This window comes from Dasypus novemcinctus, chromosome 13, assembly GCF_030445035.2.
Source record: "Dasypus novemcinctus isolate mDasNov1 chromosome 13, mDasNov1.1.hap2, whole genome shotgun sequence".
NCBI lineage: Eukaryota > Metazoa > Chordata > Mammalia > Cingulata > Dasypodidae > Dasypus > Dasypus novemcinctus.
Window position 1 is genome coordinate 39,931,847 of NC_080685.1, and position 23,092 is coordinate 39,954,938.

Below are 23,092 nucleotides of genomic sequence, written 5' to 3' on the forward strand. Positions count from 1 at the left end.
CAGTTCTCTGTTTTCTGGAGCTTTGAGAAAGATGTTTCTGCTAGTTCTTGCTGATTGTTCAAAGCTTCTTTGGGGGGATAGAGCCCAGAAGCATTTTATTTCATCATCTTGACCAGGCCCCTGTATACCTGCTTCTTCTTACCCTTTAGTATCCTAAAAAGCTGCCTATATTTCTCCTAGGGATTTTTTTTTTTAATTTCCCTTCCCCCCTTGTGGCTTGCTTGCTGTCTGCTCTCTTGTGCATTCGCTTCGCGCTCTTCTGTGTTTTTGCTTGTCTCCCTTATTTTGTGGCATCACCTTGCTGAGTTGGCTATCAGCAGAAGTTGTGGGCCAGGTGGTGCTCCTGGTATGGGGGTGAGCCTGCCTTCACAAGAAGGCCCCGGGACACAAACCCAGAGCCTCCCATATTGTAGATGGGAGCCCAACTGATTGAGCCACAGCCACTTCCCTCTTTTTGGGATTTTAAAGGGATGAAGTCTTAGAATCAACTCTTATGGAGAGGCAAAGCTTTGACCTTGTATAAAGGGAAACATAAGCAGCAATCAAGATCTCCTAGAGTCTGTTGGTAATGCTTCCCAACTTCTTTATGACCTCCTTGTTAGAATCTGTAGAACCTAGTATACACGAAGTCTATGTTTATGACTTTTCATTTAAACTAAAATCCGGAACTCTTACAACTAAGAACAGTATGAGAAGGTGCAAAGCAAACTTCCTTTTGGCTTAGTGTCAAAGGAACAATATTTGTAGATTAAACAGTAGGGGTGGAGAAGGAGACTTTGTAACTGACTTTATGTCCTTTTCACTTAGCTAGTAACTGTCATGTGTTGCAAATTCATAATAAAATGAGGTTGTTGAAATAAATTATCAAAAGGATGAGATTGCCATTATGAAGATTATGGAGTAATATTTCAGATAGTGGGAAGACCGTGACAATTGTATCAAGGACAGTGTTGTTTTTTCCTAGGATGGGGGATTAAAACATTGCACGGTGATTTCAAAGTGCCTGGTAATTACAGGCATTATAATGGATGTTTTAACACCTAACATGGAAAAGTCTTTCTTTCTGAGGGATGATTATATATGTGACCAAGATCACTGTGCTCTTTGGTCGAAAGAAATCTTGTTGTAATTTAATTCTTAAAGTGTTGTGGCCGGTAGTAGAAAATGGAATGTGGAGGAGCAGCTGGAAAATATCTGTCTTATAAGCTGAGCTCTTGAAAGAAAATGATTAGAAACTTTAATGAGACTATCATTTTAGTAAAGATAATCACATTGGAAAACATGTTTGCTTAATTCAAACCCCCATTTATTATGAAAACAAATGGGGAGCAGATGTGGCTCAAGCAATTGAGCGCCTGCTTCCCACATGGGAGGCCCTAGATTTGGTTTTCAGTGCCTCCTAAAAACAAAAACAAGCAACAGCAAATAAATGAAAAAAACAACAACAACAACAACGGGGAGCTGATATGGCTCAGTGGTTGAGCACTGACTCATTCCCTGGCCCTGGTACCATTAAAAAAAGTGTATGAACAAATACATGCTTGTATTGAACCCAAGACACTTTTCCAATTTCATATTTTAAGAACAAATTATTATTCAGTATTAATCTGTTTTGCCAGTGAGGTATTTTCTTAATGGTGCTTCTCTACTATACAGTGCTATGGTAGAAAAGTAAATGGATCGTTTAGAAGAAATGTGTTTACAACATTATCTTCTATTTTCCGAAATCTAGTACAGTGATGTTTCTTAATAGATTTGTTTTATTTTAAAAGCAATACATGCTTATTTTAGAGGAGATGGAAAATAAAAAAATGTACAAAGGAAAAAATACAAATCTGCCATCCCTTTGTCTGGAGATAAATACTCACTAGTAGTAGTTTAGACGATTTTTTCCCACACACACTTTTATGAACACATTGTGATTATGGTTTATGTTCAATTTTGTATCCTGCTTAAGAATTTGTTATTATGAAAACAAGTCAAGAATATTTTGAAACAAGTATTTAGAAACAAAAGTAGAATAATGAACCCCACATATGCACCAACTTAATTAAACAATTATCAAGTTTTTATCACTTTTGCTTTATCCCTTTTTTCTTTTTTTTTGCTGTAATTTTTAAGGCACATCTCAAACATCATACTGTTTTTACCCCCACATATTTCAGTATGTATCTCTAAATATATGGAGATTTTCTTACTAATCACAATGCCATCATTGTACCTTATAACACGTGGTGACTCCTTAATATCTAATACCTGGTTCAAATAGAAATTTCCCTAATTAGTCAGTTCTTTGTGTTTAACATTTTGGGGAAGTGGTTACTTTATAGAATAATAGTTTCAGCTGTAAAATATAATAAAAAATTAAAGCCTTAAAATATCTCCCCTAACTTTTTTTGGATGGTTTTTCTTTATTTCTACCTCTTGAATAGCCTCTTCATCCCACAGCTCTTGCCCTGGAGTGCTGACGATTGATATGAAAGTTCTACAGTGCTTTATGTTCAAAGCACCCGTACCACCCTTGTTTCAGGCACATGCCCAAGTTAGTGTTTAGGAGGAACTAGTCCAAGCAGAAAGTTATTCAGGAAGTGTCCTCTGACAGACCACTGCAAACTCCTGTTTCTTATAAAGGTTATCAGGAATAGTGCTCAGATTATGTTGAATTCATAATATAGATTCTCCAAGAAGAGGAATGTACTCCAGCCCTAGAAACATCTCACTTTGGCTTGGATTTTTTTTTTTAAACATCTGATTTTGTCTCTTTTGAGGGGACCTTATAGGAAAGTTATTATCTCCTGTGTCTTATAATTGAGAAATGGAAAAGATGATATAGAGATGCACTTTAAAAAAAAAAATTTCTACAGAAGTAGTTTTGGAATAGAAGTTCATAGTTTCCTAGTTTTCATACAGGTTAAGTACATTTATAAATCAGTTCGTATTTCTTCAGATAGTTATGGTGCTGCCTATGTCAAATTTATGTTATGACAAAGACCAGTCCAATTTTATACAAAATATTATATTATTGTAAAAAATATTGTATTATTGCTATATAACTGAAGGACTTACTGAATTTTATTTGTCCATTTTAATTTCAAATAATATTTTACCAACATATATATATTATTGTGTATATATATATTACCTACATATATTATCTACATATATATTAGACTAATTTATGGGTCACATATTTTTGATAAGCATTGCAGCTTTATTGTAGTAACACAGCCAAACAGGTGAGTACTTCAGCCAGTGTACACACAACTTGATATTGTAACAACAGCTGGAGCTCATTTAGTTGTTGAATTGCAGCTGGCCTTGATAACTCTAGGGACTGCTTTCATTCCTCTTATTTTTCTGTCTACTCAGAAAGAAGACACATAAGCAGGAAGGCCTGCTCAGCAAAACTTTAACACTGGGAAATCTGGAAAACAGAAATGAAGTAGTTTAGGATTATTGACTGATCCAAGAAAGAGAAAAGTTTTTAGAGGAATATTTTGATAGCTGGTTCAGACCTGTGGGAAACACTGCAGTGGTGTTGGGTGACCTTCGGGAGAGCAGGGGCTGAGACATGGCACTGGCCCTTGGGAGTGTGGCTCTTACCTTTTTGAGGGAAAGTAGCTGAGAGTAATAACTCATTTTAGGATTGAGAGTAAAAGTAAGAATGGATTAGCCAGGAAGACTGACTAGAGCCCCATTATCAGTAGAACAACTTAAAATACATGTGCCAAAAATGAAGATAAGAAATAGTACGAAAAGAACATAGGCCAATGTGCCCAGAATATTTATCTGGGAATTTTTTTGATGATGTTGTGAAGTATTTTTTTTTAAACAAATCAATTTTATTGATACATATTAATAAAGCATACAGTTCATCCAAAGTATACAATCACTGGTACTTGGTATAATCACATAGTTGTGCATTCATCACTTCAATCATTATTGGAACATTTTCATTATTTCAGTAATAATAATAAACAGCAAACAGACAACAAAAAAACACAAGAAAATTCTTCACCTTTCAATCTTTATATGCTTCCCCTGCTGTACATAGCTGCTATTTCTGGCTAGTCGTACACATTTATTTATTTTTAAGAAGTTTTATTGAGATATATTCATATGCCATATGATCTATCCAGCGTATATAATCAATGGCTTTCAGTATAATCACAATGTTGTGCATTCATCACACAAAAGATTTTAGAACATTTTTATAACTCCAAAAAGAAAAACCCCATACCCCTTAGCAGTCACCTCTCAATTCCTCTATCCTTCTCTAGCCTTACATAACCACTAATCTAATTTCAGCTTATAAATTGATTTATATTTACATATTGTATAAATGGAATCATGTAATATGTAGTATTTTGTGTCTGGTTTCTTAGCATAATAGTTTTTTTTGTCTGATAATAGCATCTTGTAACGTTAACGTACATTTGTTCAGTGTCAAAGAAAAACAGTCTTATATATACAGTATTACCCATACTCATATTTCACATGAGGTTTTGCTATGCCATAAGTCCCATGTTACATTTTTTAGCTTTCCTTCTAGTAATATACAGTACCTTAGACTTTCCCTTTCAAGCACTGTCATACTCATGTATTAGCACTGCTAGTTAACAGACACTATGATGTGCTTTCACCATTTCTATTCATTTCCAAAGATTTACAAACAAACTTTTTGCCAATTCTACACAGATTAACCCTCAACTTTCCATTATCTAACCTCATTCCATTTTCTGGTGATCTATAGTCTAGTTATTAATTCCATGAATTTACACACTATATTTAGTTCATAATAGCACAATCATACAGTATTTGTCCTTTTGTGTCATAGTTGCTTCACTCATCATAATGTATTCCAGATTTGATGTGGTCATTTGCTTCAAATCTTCATTTCTTCTTATTGCTGCATAATATTCCATCATATGTATAAACCACAATTTGCTTATGCATTCATTAGTTGATGGACACCCGGTTTTTTTCCAACTTTTGGCAATTGTGAATAATGCTACTATGAACGTTGGTGTGCAGATATCTGCTCATGTCACTGCTCTCAGTTCTACTAGGTATATGCCTAGTGGTATTGTCAGATCATGTGGAAGATCTACATTCAGCTTACTTAGGAATTGCCAAACAGTCCTCCACAGTGGTTATACCACTTTATATTCCCACTAACAGTCAATAAGCATTTCTATCTCTCCAATACTTGTAGTTTTCCATCTTTTTAATTGTGGCCATGATTCTAATAGTGTGAAATGATATCATTAAAGCTTTGATTTGCAATTTTCTAATCGCTAGTGATGGTGAACATTTTTTTCATGTGTTTTTTCACCATTTGTATTTCTTCTTTGGATAAATGTCCGTTCAATTCTTCTGCCCATTTTTTAATCAGGTTGTTTGTCTTTTTATTGTTGAGTTGTAGCATCTCTTTATATATCATGGATATTAAACTCTTATTGGATATGTGATTTCCAAATATTTTCTCCCATTGAATTGGCTGCCTTTTCACCCTTTTGAGAAAGTCTTTTGAGGTGCAAAAGTGTTTAATTTTGAGGAGTTCCCATTTATCTTTTTTTCTCTTTTGTTGCTTGTGCTTTGGGTATAAGGTCCAAGAAACTACCACTACTACAAGATGTTTCCCTACATTTTCTTCTAGTAGTTTTATGGTCCTGGCTTTTATATTTATGTTTTTGATCCATTTTGAGTTGAATCTTATATAGGGAGTAAGATAGGGGTCCTCATTCATTCTTTTGATTATGGATATCTAGTTCTACCAGTATCATTTGTTGAAGAGACTGTTTTATCTTGTTAACATGGCTTTGGTAGGTTTGTTGAAAACCAGTTGGCCATAGAGGTAAGGTTTTATTTCTAGACTTTCAATTCTATTCCACTGATCGATGTGTATATCTTTATGTGAATACCATGCTGTTTTGACCACTGTAGCGTTATAATATGTCTCAGGGTCAGGCAGTGAGATTCCTCTCACATTGCTCTTCTTTTTTAGAATGCTTTTGGCTGTTCGGCTGCACTTTCCCTTCCAAATGAATATGCTAATTACCTTTTCTATTTCTGTAAATTAGGCTCTTGGAATTTTGATTGGTATTGTATTAAATCTTATGAATCATTTTGGGTAGGATTGACATCTTCGTGATACTTAGTTTTCCAATCCCTGAACATGGAATGTGTTTTCATTTGTTTAGGTCTTCATTGATTTCTTTTAGCAATGTTTTGTAGTTTTCTGCATATAGTTCCCATACTTTGATTAAATTGATTCCTAGGTATTTGAGTCTTTTTGCTGCTATTGTAAATGGGATTTTTTCCCTTGATTTCCTCCTCAGATTGTTTAGTACTAGTGTACAGAAACATTACTGATTTATATGTATTGATCTTGTATCCTGCCACTTTGCTGATGAACTTATTTTTTAGATCAAGTAGCTTTGTCCAAGACATTTCAGAATTTTCTAAATGTAGGATCATGTCATCTGCAAATAGTGAGAGTTTTACTTTCTCTTTTCCTATTTGGATGTGTTTAATTTTTTTTCTTGTCTAATTGCTCTAGCTAGAACTTCTAATAGAATGTTGAATAACAATGGTGACAGTAGGCATCTTTGTCTTTTTCCTGATCTTAGAGTGAAAGCTTTGAATCTTTCCCAATTGAGTATGATGTTGGCTGTGGGTTTTTCATATATGCCCTTTATCATATTGAGGAATTTTCCTTCTATTCCTATCTTTCAAAGTGTTTTTATCAAGAAAGAATGCTGGATTTTGTTGAATGCCTTTTCTGCATTGATTGAGATGATCATGTGGTGTTTTCATTCAATTTGTTAATGTGGTATATTACATTAATTGATTTTCTTATGTTTACCACCCTTGTATGCCAAGAATAAATCCCACTTGGTTGTGGTGTACAAGTCTTTTGATATGCTGTTGGATTCTATTTGCAGTTATTTCATTGAGAATTTTTTCATCTATGTTCATTAGAGAGATTGGTCTGTAATTTTCCTTTCTTGTATCTTTATCTGGCTTTGGTATTAGGATGATGTTGGCATCATAAAATGTATTGGGTAATTTTCCCTCCAATTTTTTAGAAGAATTTAAACAGGATAATTCTGATTGAAATGCTTGGTAGAATTCACTTGTAAAGCCATCTGATCCTGGACTTTTCTTTGTTGGGAGATTTTTTTTTTTAAGATTTATTTATTTAATTAATTAAACCCCCCCCCCCCTCCCCCAGTTATCTGTTCTCTGTGTCTATTTGCTGCATCTTGTTTCTTTGTCCGCTTCTTTTGTCAGCGGTATGGGAAGTGTGGGTGACGCCATTCCTGGGCAGGCTGTACTTTCTTTCATGCTGGGCGGCTCTCCTTACGGAGCGCACTCCTTGCGTGTGGGGCTCTCCTATGCGGGGGACACCCCTGCATGGCACGGCACTCCTTGCACGCATCAGCACTGCGCATGGGCCAGCTCCACATGGGTCAAGGAGGCCCGGGGTTTGAACTGTGGACCTCCCATGTGGTAGACCGATGCCCTAACCACTGGGCCAAGTCCGTTTCCCTGTTGGGAGATTTTTGATGACTGATTCATACTTTTTAAATGATTTAAAATTGGTTTGTTCCTGTATTTTTGGTAGTGTCAGTGTAGATGGTTTGTGCATTTCTAGAAATTTGACCATTTCATCTAGATTGTCAAGTTTATTGGCATATAGTTTCTCATAATGTCCTCTTATGCTCTTTTTCATTTCTGTGGGGTCAGTCTTAACTTCCCCCCTGTCATTTCTGATTTTATTTATTTGTGTCTTCCCTCTTTTTGCCTTTGTTACTCTAGTTAAGAATTTGTCAATTTTATTGATCTTCTTAAAGAACCAGCTTTTGAATTTGTTGATTTTCTCTATTTTTTTTGTTCTCAATTTCATTTATTTCTGCTCTAATCTTTATTATTTCTTTCCTTCTTTGCTCGCTTTGGGGTTGTTTTGCTGTCCTTATTCTAGTTTCTCTGGTTGTTCAGTTAGATATTTGATTTTAGCTCTTTATTCTTTTTTTAATAAAGATATTTAGGACTGTACATTTCTCTTTTAGCACTGCCTTTGCTATATCCCTTAAGTTTTGATAAGTGTGTTCTTGTTTCCATTCATCACAATATATTTACTAATTTCACTTACAATTTCTTCTTTGACCCACTGATTATTTAAGAGGGTTGTTCAGCTTCCACACATTTGTGATTTTACTTCTTTCCCATCTATTATTGATTTCCAGTTTCATTCCAGTATCATGTGAGAAGTTGACTTGTAAATTTTTAAAAAATGTATTTATTGAGAACTGCCTTATGACCTAGCATATCTTCTATCCTGGAGAAAGATCCATGAGCACTTGAGAAAAATATATAACCTACTGAGTTTGGATGCCATGTTCTGTATATGTCTGTTAGGTCTAGCTCATTTATCCTGTTTTTCAAGTTCTTTGTTTCCTTGTTGATCATCTGTCCAGTTCTTCTGTCTCATGATGTGAGTGGTATGTTGATGTCTCCAACTGTTACTGTAGAGATGTCTATTTTTCCCTTCATTTTTGCCAGGATTTGCCTTGTGTATTTTGGGGCATGCTGGTTAGGTACATAGATATTTGTCACTATTATTTATTCCTTGTGATTTGTCCCTTTTATTAATATATAATGGCCTTCTGTGTCTCTTATAACTTTTTTTGCATTTAAAGTCTCTTGTGTCCAATATTAGTATAGCTGTCTCTGCTCTTTTTTGGTTACTGTTTGTGTGGAGTATCTTTTTCCAAGCTTTCACTTTCATCTGGTTTGTATCCCTGGATATAAGGTGAGTCTCTTTTTGGCAGAATATGGATGGCTCAGGTTTTTTTATCCATTCTGTCATCCTGTTTCTTTTGATTGGGAAGTTTAATCCATTCATATTCAATGATATTACTATAATTACAATTATTTACTTCCATCATCTTATTTTTGTTTTTCATATGTCATATATTATTTTTGGTTGTCTTTTTACTCTTTTGGTTACCCTGTCTGCTATTCTTTCTTCTATACTCTCTTCTAAGCCTCTCTCTCCTGCCTTTTTCTTTCAGGCTGTAAGGCTCCCTTTACTATTTCCTGCAAAGTTGAGTTCTTTTTTATGAACTTTCTTGGTTTCTTTTCACTTGTGAATATTTTATACTCACCTTCATATTTGAAGGACAGTTTTGTTGGATGAGGAATTCTTGGCTGGCAGTTTTTCTCTTTCTGTATCCTAATTGTATCATACTACTGTCTTCTCTCCTCCATGGTTTCTGATGAGATATCCACACTAAGTCTTACTAGGTGTCCCTTGTATGTGATGGTTTGCTTTTTCCTTGTTGCTCTCAGAATTTTCTTTTTATCTTTGACGGCTGACATTCTGAGTAGTATGTGTCTTAGAGTAGGTCTATTTGGATTTATTCTGATTGGGCTATGCTATGCCTTTTGGACATGTAAGATCATTTCTATCATGAGAGTTGGGAATTTTTCAGCCCTTATTTCCTCAAATACCCTTTCTTCCCCTTTTCCCTTCTGTTCTCCTTTGGGAATTCCAATGACATGTATGTTGTTGCATTTTGTGTTATCATTCAATTCCCTAAGCCCCTGCTCAATTTTTTCTATTTTTATCTCTCTTCAATCTCAGCTGTTCTGTCTTCTGTATCATTTATTCTTTCTTCTATCATTTTGAGTCTGCTGTTGTATGCCTCTAATGTGTTTTTATTTCACCTAATGTGTCTTTCATTCCCATGAGCTGTTACTTTTCTCTTCACGTTTTCAAATTCTTCTTTGTTCTTGCTCAGTGTCTTCTTGATGTCCTTTATCTCTTTAGCCATATTTTCTTTTCAACTCATTAATTTGATTTCGGAAATTTGTGTGCATCTTGGTGATTAGTTGTCTTAAATCATTGATATATTCCTTTTCTTGGGCCATTTCTTCCATTTTTTTAGTATGGGTCATAATTTTTTCTGCTGATGTCTAGGCATCTGATTAGGATGGTGAGTTTAACTCAGATGCTCAATTTCTCTCTCTTTCATAAGGATTTAGTGGCAGGAGGCTTTATATTACTACTGTTCTTTGATTCTTGATTTAACCTGATATGTGTTTTAGGATTGTCCCTATTAGTTGCTCAAAGCTGGGCACTGGACCAGTAATGGGTTGCAGACCCACTTTGAAGGGCCTTGGGGAGGGAGAAATTATACCATCGAGATTCTTTTCCTTTGCCCCTCTCTCTTCTGGGTGATGTCCGGTCTTCCCCCTGGTGTCCTAAATCCTAGAAGATTTTTTTTCCAGGTCATTTCCACCTGTCCTCTAGCTGTTTTTCTGGGAGGGATGAGAGTCCTGGGTCTTTCTAGTCCATCATCTTCCTGGAGGCCCCTGAGAAGTATTTTTGATGCTGATACTTTTGGTGTTAAATGATTGTATGCAATTTCAAAAAGGCTGGGTGAGATACTTTTTTTGTGACTGGGCCAGACTAGGTAAAGTATTTTTTACAGTGAAACCTGAGCTCAACAGACATGAAGCTATTTTAAAAACTTGATGTTGAACAAGATCTGCTGAGGATATAATGTCTGATATATGTACTATATTCCTTTTCTGAATTTTGAAGACTTCTGCATTCTAAAGCAAATCTGACCCTAAGGATTTAGCTAAGGGATTATGGACTTGTATTTTAAAATGCTTTTTAGGTCATTGATAACAGGATTAAATTTATTCCCTAGAAACCATAATTTTTTTTTAAACTCAGGGAATAACGAAATTCCTGTCTCAGTCAATCTTTGTTATAAGGTGGAGTTGGGCTTACTTAAGGTGGATACAGACCCTGAATGCTGTTAGAAATTTCTGTGTTTGGAAAGTTTTAGAGAATGCTTGCTCTTCCATGCTCAGCAGCTTTTCTCCATAAGGTTATGCAGAAGACAAACTTAAAAAAAACCCCACCAAAACAGCACAATTTCTCATGAATTCAGTGGAAAAGGTAAGAAAGGGCAACAAATTGGGAGGAAAGTTTACGTACCTAAAAGTTGCTATAATATGTCTGTTAAATGTTTGGATAAGAGAAAGAGCCTGCTGGAAACAGTGTAGTGTCGTGGTAAATAGGTCCAGGAGCTGGGTTCTAATCCTGGTTCACATTTATACCTATGCAACTTTAGGCAAGGCTCTTAACTCCTGAGACTATTAGCTCTAAAATGGGAGAAATTATACTTACTTTTTTATTATAGTTAGTATTTGGGAGTTTAATGTTATTCCTACTCTCATTTTCTTATTTTCAAACTCTACTAAAGTACAGATAATTGCTGTGGAGATAACATGACATTTCAGTTTCTAGGCAAGAAAGAAAGAGAGCAAATTAAGTCTCAGGTAGCTAAGGTCAGCTTTATATCAAAAGTGAAAATTATAGAAATATAGAATATGCTTTTAAAATATTTAATTGTGAAGAAACCCAGCTATAATAATTGCTGAATAATGTCCTTTTTCTATTCTTATTCACTAATGGAGGAAAAAAAGGTAGAATCTGTACTGGGGACACTTCTGGTTATATAGTGGGCTTATTTAGGGTATTTATTTAAATTCTTTTTTTTTTTTTTAAGATTTATTTATTTCTCTCCTCGCCCACCCGCCCTCCCCAGTTGTCTGTTCTCTGTGTCTCTTTGCTGCGTCTTCTTCTTTGTCCACTTCTGTTGTTGTCAGCGGCATGGGAATCTGTGTCTTTTTGTTGCGTCATCTTGTTGTGTCAGCTCTCTGTAAGTGCAGCAGGCTGCACTTTCTTTTGCGCTGGGCGGCTCTCCTTACGGGGAGCACTCCTTGCACATGGGGCTCCCCTGCGCGGGGACACCCCCGCGTGGCAGGGCAATCTTTGTGTGCACCAGCACTGCACGTGGGCCAGCTCCACACGGGTCAAGGAGGTCCGGGGTTTGAACCGCGGACCTCCCATGTGGTAGATGGATGCCCTAACCACTGAGCAAAGTCCGCTTCCCTATTTAAATTCTTAATGTACTAGTTTATAAGCTTTAAGAAAATCTGATACATTGAAAACATCTCAAGCATAAAGTTGTTATATTAGATAAACCCACATTACCTAAGGATTTAAAAAAAACAATATAGTAATAGTAATAATTGATAGTGGCCACCAATGCACCCTCTGTCTTGCCCTTCCACCTTGGGTAGTAGGCTGGCTTTGTTTACCAAATTTCTGAGAATTTTAATGAATATAAAATATTGAAGATAAAGACAGAAAAAAATTAACCATTGCTTTAATCTCATCTGAAACTTCAGTTTTTCGATCTTCCCAGAGACCCAGGCTCCATGCTTTTCCCACAAACTACTCTGCCTTGTGGTGCTGACTATCTACCTTTGAGTGACAAGGTAGATCTTAGAAATGCTATATGGATTTTTTAAAATCCAAATTGAGAGTCTGTGTCTTTCAATAGCTTTTTTAATTTTTTTCTTTTTTCTGCATTTGAATCTTAAATCTGTCTTGAATTTATTTAACATTTTTATTCAGGCATTATATTTGATTACTACCTACTGCTGAATGTTTGACTAGTGGAAACTGACGGGCTTCCAGACAGAAGAGTTAAATCAGCAACAAAAAGTCTTTGAGTCTCACATCTTTCTGAGCTGTTGTAGATGGCTCACTTTTTTGGGGGGGCTCACTTTTTAAAAAGGGCATTTTAATGAATTTTATTCAAGTATGGATTGTATGCAATAAAATGCACTAGTTTTATGAATTTTAACAATATATACAACCCACATAACTACCACCCCCATCAAGACACAGAACAGTTCCATCACCCTACAGGGTACCTTCGTCCCCTTTGCAGGTAATCCCTGAAGCCAGTTGAGTTGAGTTGAATTTCAAACACAGGCATCCTGATTTCAGAGCCTATGTTCCTACTCATTGTACTATACTGCCTTCGTAACTGAGAGTTTCGTTTCTTTATATTTATTATGTAGTAGCTTGCCTAGTATATGTGCATGCTTATTGATTAATTAATTATAACTGATTTATAGGCTGGAGGTAATTAGCATCATCATTCTTTCTGAAACCTTTGTATCATTTTTTTTCTTGCCCTGCCACATCTAATAAGTACCCAAGTACTTGCAAAATATCTGTAACGTCTCTTGGATCCTTGCTTTCTGATGTTACCAGAAAAAATATTTTATTAGTTTATTTAAGTGTGTCATTCATTGTTTGGTGTTTGGTTGGGTTATATAAATTCAGCAATGTTAATAATGAAAATATTTTTTATTAACAAGAGAGTTAATACATGATTCCATGTAAATTCCTTGTTTGCTGCCAACCCATGTATGTATAATCTTAAAATGTTGAATTATAGACCTTTTGTGATATAAGTGCTTTCTCTTTTAGGACTTTTCCAGATTTCTCAGAACAAAGTAGCAGTTCTTCTTCTAGCTGGTGGTCAGGGGACAAGACTCGGCGTTGCATATCCTAAAGGGATGTATGATGTTGGTTTGCCATCACACAAAACACTTTTTCAGATTCAAGCAGAGCGTATCCTGAAGCTACAGCAGTTAGCTGAAAAATATCATGGCAAAAAGTGTACCATCCCATGGTAAGATATGTCACATGATTATGGGAATGTGTCAGAACATTTTAAAGATATAAAATGTTTGTATACTTTACTTATAAGTGGATATATCTTCTCTTACTACTGATTTTCTTGGGAGGTATAATTCACTATATCTGCTAATTATTATAGCTAGGCAGGTGACCCCTATAGCAATTGCATAATATATACTCTTATCTGATTTTATATCCCTATCTGACCATCTCTCAGTCTAGAAACTTTTTTTTTTAAAGATGTATTTTTTATTTATTTCTCTCCCCTTCCCTGCGCCCCCCCATTGTCTGCTCCCTGTGTCCATTCGCTGTGTGTTCTTCTGTGCCTGCTTGTATTCTTGTCAGTGGCACCCGGAATCTGTATCTCGTTTTGTTGCGTCATCTTGCTGCGTCAGCTCTCCGTTGTGTGCGGTGCCATTCCTGGGCAGGCTGTACTTTTTTCGCGGTGGGTGGCTCTCCTTACGGGTTGCCTCCTTGCACGTGGGTCTCCCCTACGTGGGGGACACCCCTGCGTGGCACGACACTCCTTGAGTGCATCAGCACTGCACGTGGGCAGCTCACCATATGGGTCAGGAGGCCCTGGGTTTCAACCTTGGACCTCCTGTGTGGTAGGCGGATACCCTATCCATTGGGCCAAATCAACTTCCCTAGAAACTTTATTTTGATTCATAATTTTTCCAGCAGTGTGGAGAGAAGTCAAATGCAATTCTGATTCCCATTCTTTTTATTTCTCTCTTCCTCAGAACATTTAGTTTCTTTTCTTATCCTCAGTATCTGAAATTTCATGATTTTGTTGTTATGGATTTGTTTTCAGCCACTGCTCTGGGCTGTCTCAGTCTAGAAACTCACATCCTTATTAATCAGGCTCTCTAGCCTCCTGCCAGATACAGCTGCAAAGTTTAGCAAGTGTCACTCCATACTTTGTTCTCCACTGATTTCTCTGCTATGGGCTAAATGTGTATTCTCAGTCTCTGCTAGTATGAAGTGTTCATATGGCCCTTCCCTTGCCCAGTGTTTGTATCCTAAGCACGAAGAGACTATAGGGAATTCTCTGCTTTTTAGAAATTTTTGGTTTAGCTCTTTAATCCTCCTGCCCCAGAACCTCTTTAGAAGTTAGCACTTTTTGGGGGTGGAGTGGAGCCAACTGTATGGAAGAGGCCCTTCAAGTCCTTAATATTGTCACTTCAGCCCCTTGTGACCAATCAAATCTGTGCTTGTTTCTCTGTCCCCCAGCAATGACCTTGTGCTTTATCCAAGATCAGACTTTTCTATCACTAGCCAGTACCCAAATCAGCAAATGCCCTCAGGAAAAGACAGCTACAAATCCTCAGTTACCCTTTGAAAGAGTCTCCCTCTCTTGAAGTTTATTCCAATTCACATTGCTTCTGCATTTCTCTAATGCCTTAAAAAGTATGCTTGTGATTTTTCCAGCTTTTCTAGTTCTTCTCAACACAAATGTTGACCTGCTATGACCTGTTTTTTCATATTGGTCCCTATGGGAGTTTGTGAGCGACATCTGTGTTCTTAGAGGCCAACATTCCACCTACAGCCCTGCCCTCCAATATCATGGTCTTTCTCCCCACCTCTCCCAACCCCCCTTTCTCCCATCTTCTCACAACTCAGAATTGCTGATCTTTTCTTATGTAGGCAGTTAGCCACCTCTTTTGAACTCAAATATTTATATTTTATTTATACTTGAGTTCAAAATGCCCAGGATATTTTGCTAAGGTTACAGATACCTACTATAGTGGGGAATTGTACTATTTTCTTCATTCATTCATTCATTCAAAACATATTTTTTGAGTATCTGCTTTTAGATTCTGGGGATATGGCAGTAACCAGACTAAATCCCTACGTATATGTAGTTCACATTCTAGTAGGACAAAAGCCACTGCAGTCACTAATTTTGGTTTTAGATAATGTTTCTTTTTTGCCACACTAGCATGGGTTAGAGTTTTATAACAACAGAGGGTATAATTAGACTTTATGGTTCTAAATGAAGAGTGAGTAGAGAATAGAGTCCAGATTCCATTTCACAATTTTAATAAGAACCGTAAGAGATCATTAGAATTTATTACAGTTACTACTACTTTTTCCCCATTTATTTAGGAGTTTTTAAATATAAAACATGCTTTCTACAGAATTCTAAAATACTTAAGACTCTTATAGGTTCTCTGTTGTGGGACATATGTTAAAATCAATAGCTAGATTTATTTATAAGAACTGATAAAGTTATTGGAAGAAATTCCCTTTGGGTAGCAGCTAAAGAATGTGTCTTATACAGAAAAGAATGAAGGAACTCAAAAGAAAAAGCACTGCTCTTAAGATTTTTTTAGCCTGGGAAATAGAAAATTTCTTTTCTCCTTAATTTACATAGCACTACTGCTTAGAAGAGCTATTTTTTTTTTCTTGCAAGGTATATAATGACCAGTGGCAGAACAATGGAATCTACAAAGGAATTCTTCATAAAGCACAAGTACTTTGGTTTAAAAAAAGAGAATGTAATCTTTTTTCAGCAAGGAATGCTGCCTGCTATGAAGTTTGATGGGAAAATTATTTTAGAAGAGAAGAGCAAAGTTTCTATGGCTCCAGGTTTGTAATCTTCCTTATTTAATGGCAGCTAGATATGACTGTATATAAATCATTAAGTTTTGATTTTCTTTTTGATAAGGTAATATGGCTGTTAAAAAATTAATATATATATTTGAATTTGGCAGCTTCTTAAAAAAAATGAAAATGACCAGACCTGAAATGGATACTCTCTCAAATACTTTTTAAAATTTAAAAAAATTTTAAATTTGTTTTTATTTTTAAAGAAGCTTTAGATTACATAAGTGTTACATCAAAAAAGGGGATTCCCATATATACCACGCCTCCCCCTCCCTCACTTTCCCACATTAACAACATCTTTCATTAACATGGAATATTTGTTAATATTGATGAACACATGTTGAAGCATTGTATTATTACTAGCCAAGGACTATAGTTTACATTATAGTTTACACTTTGCCCCACACTATTTTATAGATTTTGACAAAATATATAACAGCCTGTATCAGTCATTGCAATGTCTTGCAGGACAATTCCAAATGTCCAAAAAATGCCCCATGTTACACCTATTATTCCGTCTCCCTGCCTTGAGAACCTCTGGTGGCCACTGCCAGAAGTCTGTTCTAAAGAGCAATTGAGTATCATTCAAAATATTCATTCTTTTTGGTCAGTATTTTATGTATTGCGATGTTCATGGCTATATTATTTATGTGAAAAACTGAGTAAGATCCCAATTATAAAAATAGAGATATGGACAGATTCTTATCTCTGTGAATCTATACTTGGAGGGAAGGCTGAAAGGCAGTAAGTAGTAGTAGCAGTGGTGACCTCTAGATGTAGGCTTTTATTTCATTGTAATTCTTTTTAATTAGTGAAAGAGTTTACAATTATTAGCTCTTTTTTGTGATGTTATCTAGTTTTTCCTCATCATTTAAACTGGGGCTGAGGTTGCTGAGGGAAGAAGTAGGTAGAAATAGCACTAAAATTAGATGTGTAAAAAATCATTGACCATTATAATCTGATTTCTTATTTGGTATAAAATGCTTACATATTTGTCTTTTTGGGATGGAAGAAATTGTCAGTATTGGGGCAATTGTCAAATACTCAGCTAACTTTAATCACATAGATGTTAACTTGAAATCTTATGAAATAATCATTGTTTCGTAAAAAATTTATATTTCACAATATTTTACAGGCCAGATTATTAAAAAGATTGATTAAAAAAAAAAAAAGTGTGACCTTTGGGGTTGCCTGGTTCTACATTAATAATGTTACTCTCTGGATACTATACTAAATAATGCTCAGAAGCGTGTAGTTTAACTTTTTGACATCTGAAGCCTTCCTTGATGATATTCAGGGCTTTTTTGGCCCTGTAATGTGAAACTTGGCCCTCAGAGATCTTCACGCTCCAGTATGGTGACATTAAATAATCTTTGAGTTATTGATATAATGGGTTTTGGTGTGCTACTGTGGGCTGTTTTATTTTCTAGATGGGAATGGTGGTCTTTATCGGGCTCTTGCAGCCCAGAATATTGTGGAAGATATGGAGCAAAGAGGCATTTGGAGTATTCATGTCTATTGTGTTGATAACATATTAGTAAAAGTGGCAGATCCACGATTCATTGGATTTTGCATTCAGAAAGGAGCAGACTGTGGAGCAAAGGTAATTCCTTTCTCAGTCATAGTGAGGTTTAAAATGGTCTTTCTCTGTCAGTACATTCCAGCAGCCAAACTAGATTTTTTAGGGTGATCTCAATATTTCTGAACCATTCATTTCTCTAAGGTAATTAAACTATCCACACACCCTTTTTTTCTTAAATTGGCAACATTTGATTACAGAAGAAGTGTTATATACTTGTCAATCCCAAGAGTTTAAAACATGTGAGAATGATTTGAAAGTACCTGGGAAAGTGAATGATCATGTCTAGCCTGGGATGAATTCATTTGTATCAACTTGTATTTGGTCATATTAACCCAATTTCTTCCTATGATAAAGTTACTGGCGCAGTAGATAAGAGAAATATGGTAGAAATAGTAGGTTTACACTTCAGCAAGACATTTGACAAGGTATCTCTTGATAATATTCTTGTGAATAGATGAAAATATGTAGGTTGGGGATGAGGACAATTAAGGAGATTAATAACTGTTTGAATGACCACAAACGTGCTGATACTAAGATGGAGGGAAGTTAGCTGACATTTTACAAGGCCCTGTTCTTGGCAGTGTTCTTTTTGACATTTGTTTTAATCACACAGATGAAGATATAGGAGGCCTGCCTTTATGGTAGCAAACAAAAAGTGTAATATACATAGAGATGAAATAGGAAACATACAAGACTTTAACACTTCAGAAGACTTAGAAAAGACATATAAATATTACTTTCCTGGATGGTGAGATTTAAGTCTGTAAAAGGATCAATTCTCATCAAATTAAAGTATAACACAATCCCAATTAAAATCCCAGTGAGACTATTATGGGGACATTTGACAAACAGATTAAAAAGTTTAGAATAAATGTATAAAATTGGCCAGGAAAATGTTGAAAAAAGAAAGATAATAAGAGGAGAGATGGTTGGAAACAATTTACCAGTTACTAAAATGGATTATCAAAGAAGTAATTAGGAGTCTGGTACTGGCACCAAAAAAAAAAAAAGATTAATGGAAATAATAGATCAGTCAGAACAAGTGCATGTATATAAAAGAATGCAATATATAAAAATAAGGACATTTTAAATTGGGGAAAGAATGTACTTTCAATGAATGAGGTGGAATAATTAAAATTAAGATAAGATTAAGACCATAACAAAATCAAATTAAAATAGATTATAAAGTTAAATATAAAAAATGAAAACATAAGTGTGGTAGTAGAAAATTTAGAATAATTTTATAATATTCTGCCAAAAGTAGAATCTATACAGACTTTTGATAAAAACAAATCAGACTATACATACATTTGAAATATCTGGGTTTAAAAAAAAGACCTGCCATTAGAGACATACCGTATTCCTGATTGGAGATTTTCTGTTATACAAATGTCATTTTTCTCAAAATTAATTGATAACTCTTTTGTAAAGTCACATCCAGAGACTGAAGTCTTAAATTTATGAATTCAAGTTATAGAGAGATTGGAGATCTAATAAGATGACTCCTGACTCTGAAAATAAAAGAGTTGCTTTTTTATGGTAGCAAAAACTGATCTGTCTCTTCTAATACTCTATGAATATCTGTATTGTAAGTGCTGCTAAGCTGTAAAAGAAACAGTGTATTGAATTTTAGGTAACTATTAAGCTTTAAAAACAAAAGAAACAAACAAGTGTATTTCTGATTTTGTTCCACTTGGTGTCAGTCTTCTTTCTAAAATATGATTTCAAATTTTTACTGCTCTGAGTTTCAGAATCAATTTAAATTCTATACAGCTAGAGAGAGTTGAACCTGGAGGGGAACCTCTCAGATCATCTTCTGGTCAACCACTTAGATCTCAGAAATGAGCATGCTATAGTCCAGTACTTTATAAGTCCAAGGCTTAAGGTCATTCATCATATTAGTTGAACCAGGATTAGTATTCATGTTTCCTAGCTCCTAGTACCATACCATATTATAAAACCAAACTCTTTAGATTTGTTTTTTCCATCAGCTCAAACTTCAAATTAGTGCACTAACTTTTGTTAGTCCACTAATCACATAGAAATGCAAGTGTTAACCAGTCATTCATCTCCACTACCCATGAGTCCTCTACAACAAATTCAGTCTTAGTCTTCTCTGCAGATTCATTGCTAAGCCCTGTTCTGGTACATAACGTGATGGTCACTCAATGAACGAGTAAATAAATATTCAGATGGCACCAAAATATGACAAGGTGGTATATGTTAAAAAACTTTTAGAAATGTTAGAAACCATTTAGGTAATATGCTTCCCCCCTTTTAAATAAGAAAATCAAGGTATTAAAAATATATTTTAAAACACCTAATCTAGGGAGAGATTCATAATATGGTAGTAGAATTCTTTGCAGTATTTCTTTAGTAGACTCCTTTCTTAGTGTGTTAAGTGGTTGTTTTATTTTTTTTATGGAGTGAGAGCTTTGAGAAAAGACTTAAAGCGGTGGCTTGCAAAAAGCACAGAGCTAAAAGGGTAGGAAATATCATTAATTGCAGATCATTTTGTAAAACAGTTACAGTAACTTTGAGGTTATAATGTTCATTTGGACTCAGCTTCTCTTAAACTTGTGGAAAGTTGAATAAACTTAATTTTATACTGTATCTTTTCTGTATAATATAAACTGACTTCCAACTTTATATAGTTTACAAGTGCTTTTTTTCTATAATTTAGGCTTCTGTAACATTAGGATATTCATTAATTGTTATATATGTAAAACTTTCATGGGTAGATTAACAGTTTGGAAATATAAAATATGAGTGTGCTTCATGTTATTTTTCATGGCTGGTCAGGAGAAGGGGTTTATAGGCGTGATTGGAAAAGTAACCTATTTTTATTTTATAGGAATGATAGGAATCTATTCCAAATTCCATCTAGAAAGATACCTACTGTAGAGCATATGAAGTAAGAGGTAGTGATGGGGTGATAGAAAAAAGTTACAAATAGGCCCATGATTGCTTTAAACTCTTTTGCTGTATTATGCTTTCCTCCTGTTTAATCCATTTCCTTGTTAGAAAGTTTCTTTTCATTGAATACCATGCTCCTTTCTGGGTGGCAAACAGTGAAACTATACAGCAGGCTTGCATATCCAGTAGCCCTGCCTCACTGAGCTAGACTCATTGCCTATATCTCTAATTGCTGTGTAAACGAAGTTCTTAATAGTGGCCTTAGTTGTCTGAAAGAGACGGTTACTGACTGTATTGATGTTAAGAAATCATTTACTGAAGAAAACTTATAACTTTATTGGTATAATTTTATGCATATATAGGACAAATTTTTCTAATTGGGATAGATTTTTAAAAATACTCTGGAAGCCTGCTGAATTGTTAAATGGATAGGGCAAACAAAACAAAATCTTCAAATATCTTTTATTGTTTCATCTCATATAACCTTGGTTAAATATTAGTGCATTGCATACAGTTTTTTATAATTTTATTCTAATCATGTAATTTAGGTTAGTGATTCCTGTGTGGGATTAGCATAGTGAGATAGAATTTGAGGTTTTTTCAAATAAAGTACTCTTACATTCTCCCTCTGTTTTAATACACATCCTTCTCTCAGCTTCCTATCAGTCTAGTGCCATTGATAGATTATCACACACTGGTTTTCAAACTTTTTTTAAAAGCACAGAGTTACTTCAGATAAAATCCAGTATGCAAACCAGACAAACATGAGTGGGCTTTTTCTGACTGAAGTTGGAATGGGAGCCCAGGACCTATCTTTTTTAACCCCTCTACCTCTAATCCAGGTCCCTGAAAAACAAGGATTATGCTGTATTCATGAACCAAATTAAAGAAACGCCATTTTCAATTGAAGTAATGATTTGGAAAATATAAAATGATAGACAAAAATTCCTTACTTCTTGAATCACATTTCTTCTTGTGAATCCCAGTGAAATTTCATTTCATTTATTCTTAAAGTAGCTGAGCGTGGTTAAGGATAAGTTAAAAAATAAAAAATATTTGGGGGATATAGACTCCTCATTTCATTACTTCTATAATTTTCTTTGGGCTAGATGTGTATAATAGAACTTCTATTCTATGGTTTAGCTGTGTGATAAGTAGGAAGGAGAAAATTTACCTCATTTCTAATTGGAAAGTACTCTATCAAAGATATAAAGATGATTGAATGATTATCTAAAGTTAAAGATTCCTCTTGACTTAATATCTTAAAGACTAAGCAAAATCATAATGTGGCTTTGAAAGTAGCAAATGTCCAGATAGCATTTGATGGACTTTCTTCCTTTACTGTTCTTTCTTTTGTGGACAGGTGGTAGAGAAGACAAACCCTACAGAACCAGTTGGAGTGGTTTGCCGAGTGGATGGAGTGTACCAGGTGGTAGAATATAGCGAGATTTCCCTGGCAACAGCACAAAAAAGAAGCTTAGATGGACGGCTGCTGTTCAATGCCGGGAACATCGCCAACCATTTCTTCACTATACCGTTTCTGAGAGATGTAGTCAAGTATGGTCAAACTGGGGGCCTTGTGTTGCTTTCTATATTGTTAATTACAAACTCACTCGAGAGGTAGTCAGATGCCCCAATTCCATATTTCACAGAATTCATCTTCTTTTGTAAGAACCACCTTTATCAAATGTAAATTTATCCCACATGGTAGTTTTCAGTAAGATATATCATAGGGTGTGTATTAGTAGGAACCCATCCCCTAATCCATTAATTGGAGTCCAAAGCATTCCTCTCCTCTCTTCTTGCTCTCCCCTCCCTTCAGCAATGATAGGTTCCGAAGGAGCAAAAATAAGAAATGAAACATCCTGTCCCGACCACAACTGGGAGCTTTTGAAAATGACAGATGTCTGCCCTATACCTACTGAATTAGAATTTCTGGGGAAAGATCCAGGGCATCTGCATTCAAAAAAACAAACAAAAAACAACAAAACTGCTACAAAATTCTCATGCTGTTGGCTCCCAGACTAGCATTTTGGAACTAGTGTATTAAAGAGTAAAGAAAAATAAACTTGAACCCTGAGTGAAATTCAGCATGTTAATGCCATAAGGGTAAAATAATAGCTGTTTTATTCAACCAGATATTTAAATGAGCAACATCCTTGCTAATTTTTCACTTGGTAGCTTTTAAACATTCAAGATGACTGTCTTCTATTTAAAAGTTAAAGAGCTCTGCTTTAGTATATCAACTCCAGTTCTAAAACATTTCCCAGTCCACTATGATTTTTATAACTGTGTTCATCCGTAGTGACTATTAATATTCATATTTCCATCCCGTACTTGAAGGGATCGCAGTTGGGAAAGTTGGGGCAAAGAGTCAGACATTTTATAAAAGACAT

General features: G+C 35.2%; 1 protein-coding gene across 5 annotated transcripts in view; it reads left to right on the top strand.

Moving 5' to 3' along the window:
• UAP1 (UDP-N-acetylglucosamine pyrophosphorylase 1) overlaps window positions 1-23,092 on the top strand; it is a 45,279-nt gene that overhangs the window by 14,006 nt on the left and 8,181 nt on the right. For all 5 annotated transcript variants that reach the window (XM_071207546.1, XM_071207548.1, XM_058310036.2 and 2 more), the window contains exons 3-6: window positions 13,376-13,580; window positions 16,005-16,180; window positions 17,629-17,801; window positions 22,060-22,253. In XM_071207546.1, coding sequence (XP_071063647.1) covers window positions 13,376-13,580; window positions 16,005-16,180; window positions 17,629-17,801; window positions 22,060-22,253 — 748 coding nt within the window. The remainder of the gene's footprint in view (window positions 1-13,375; window positions 13,581-16,004; window positions 16,181-17,628; window positions 17,802-22,059; window positions 22,254-23,092) is intronic.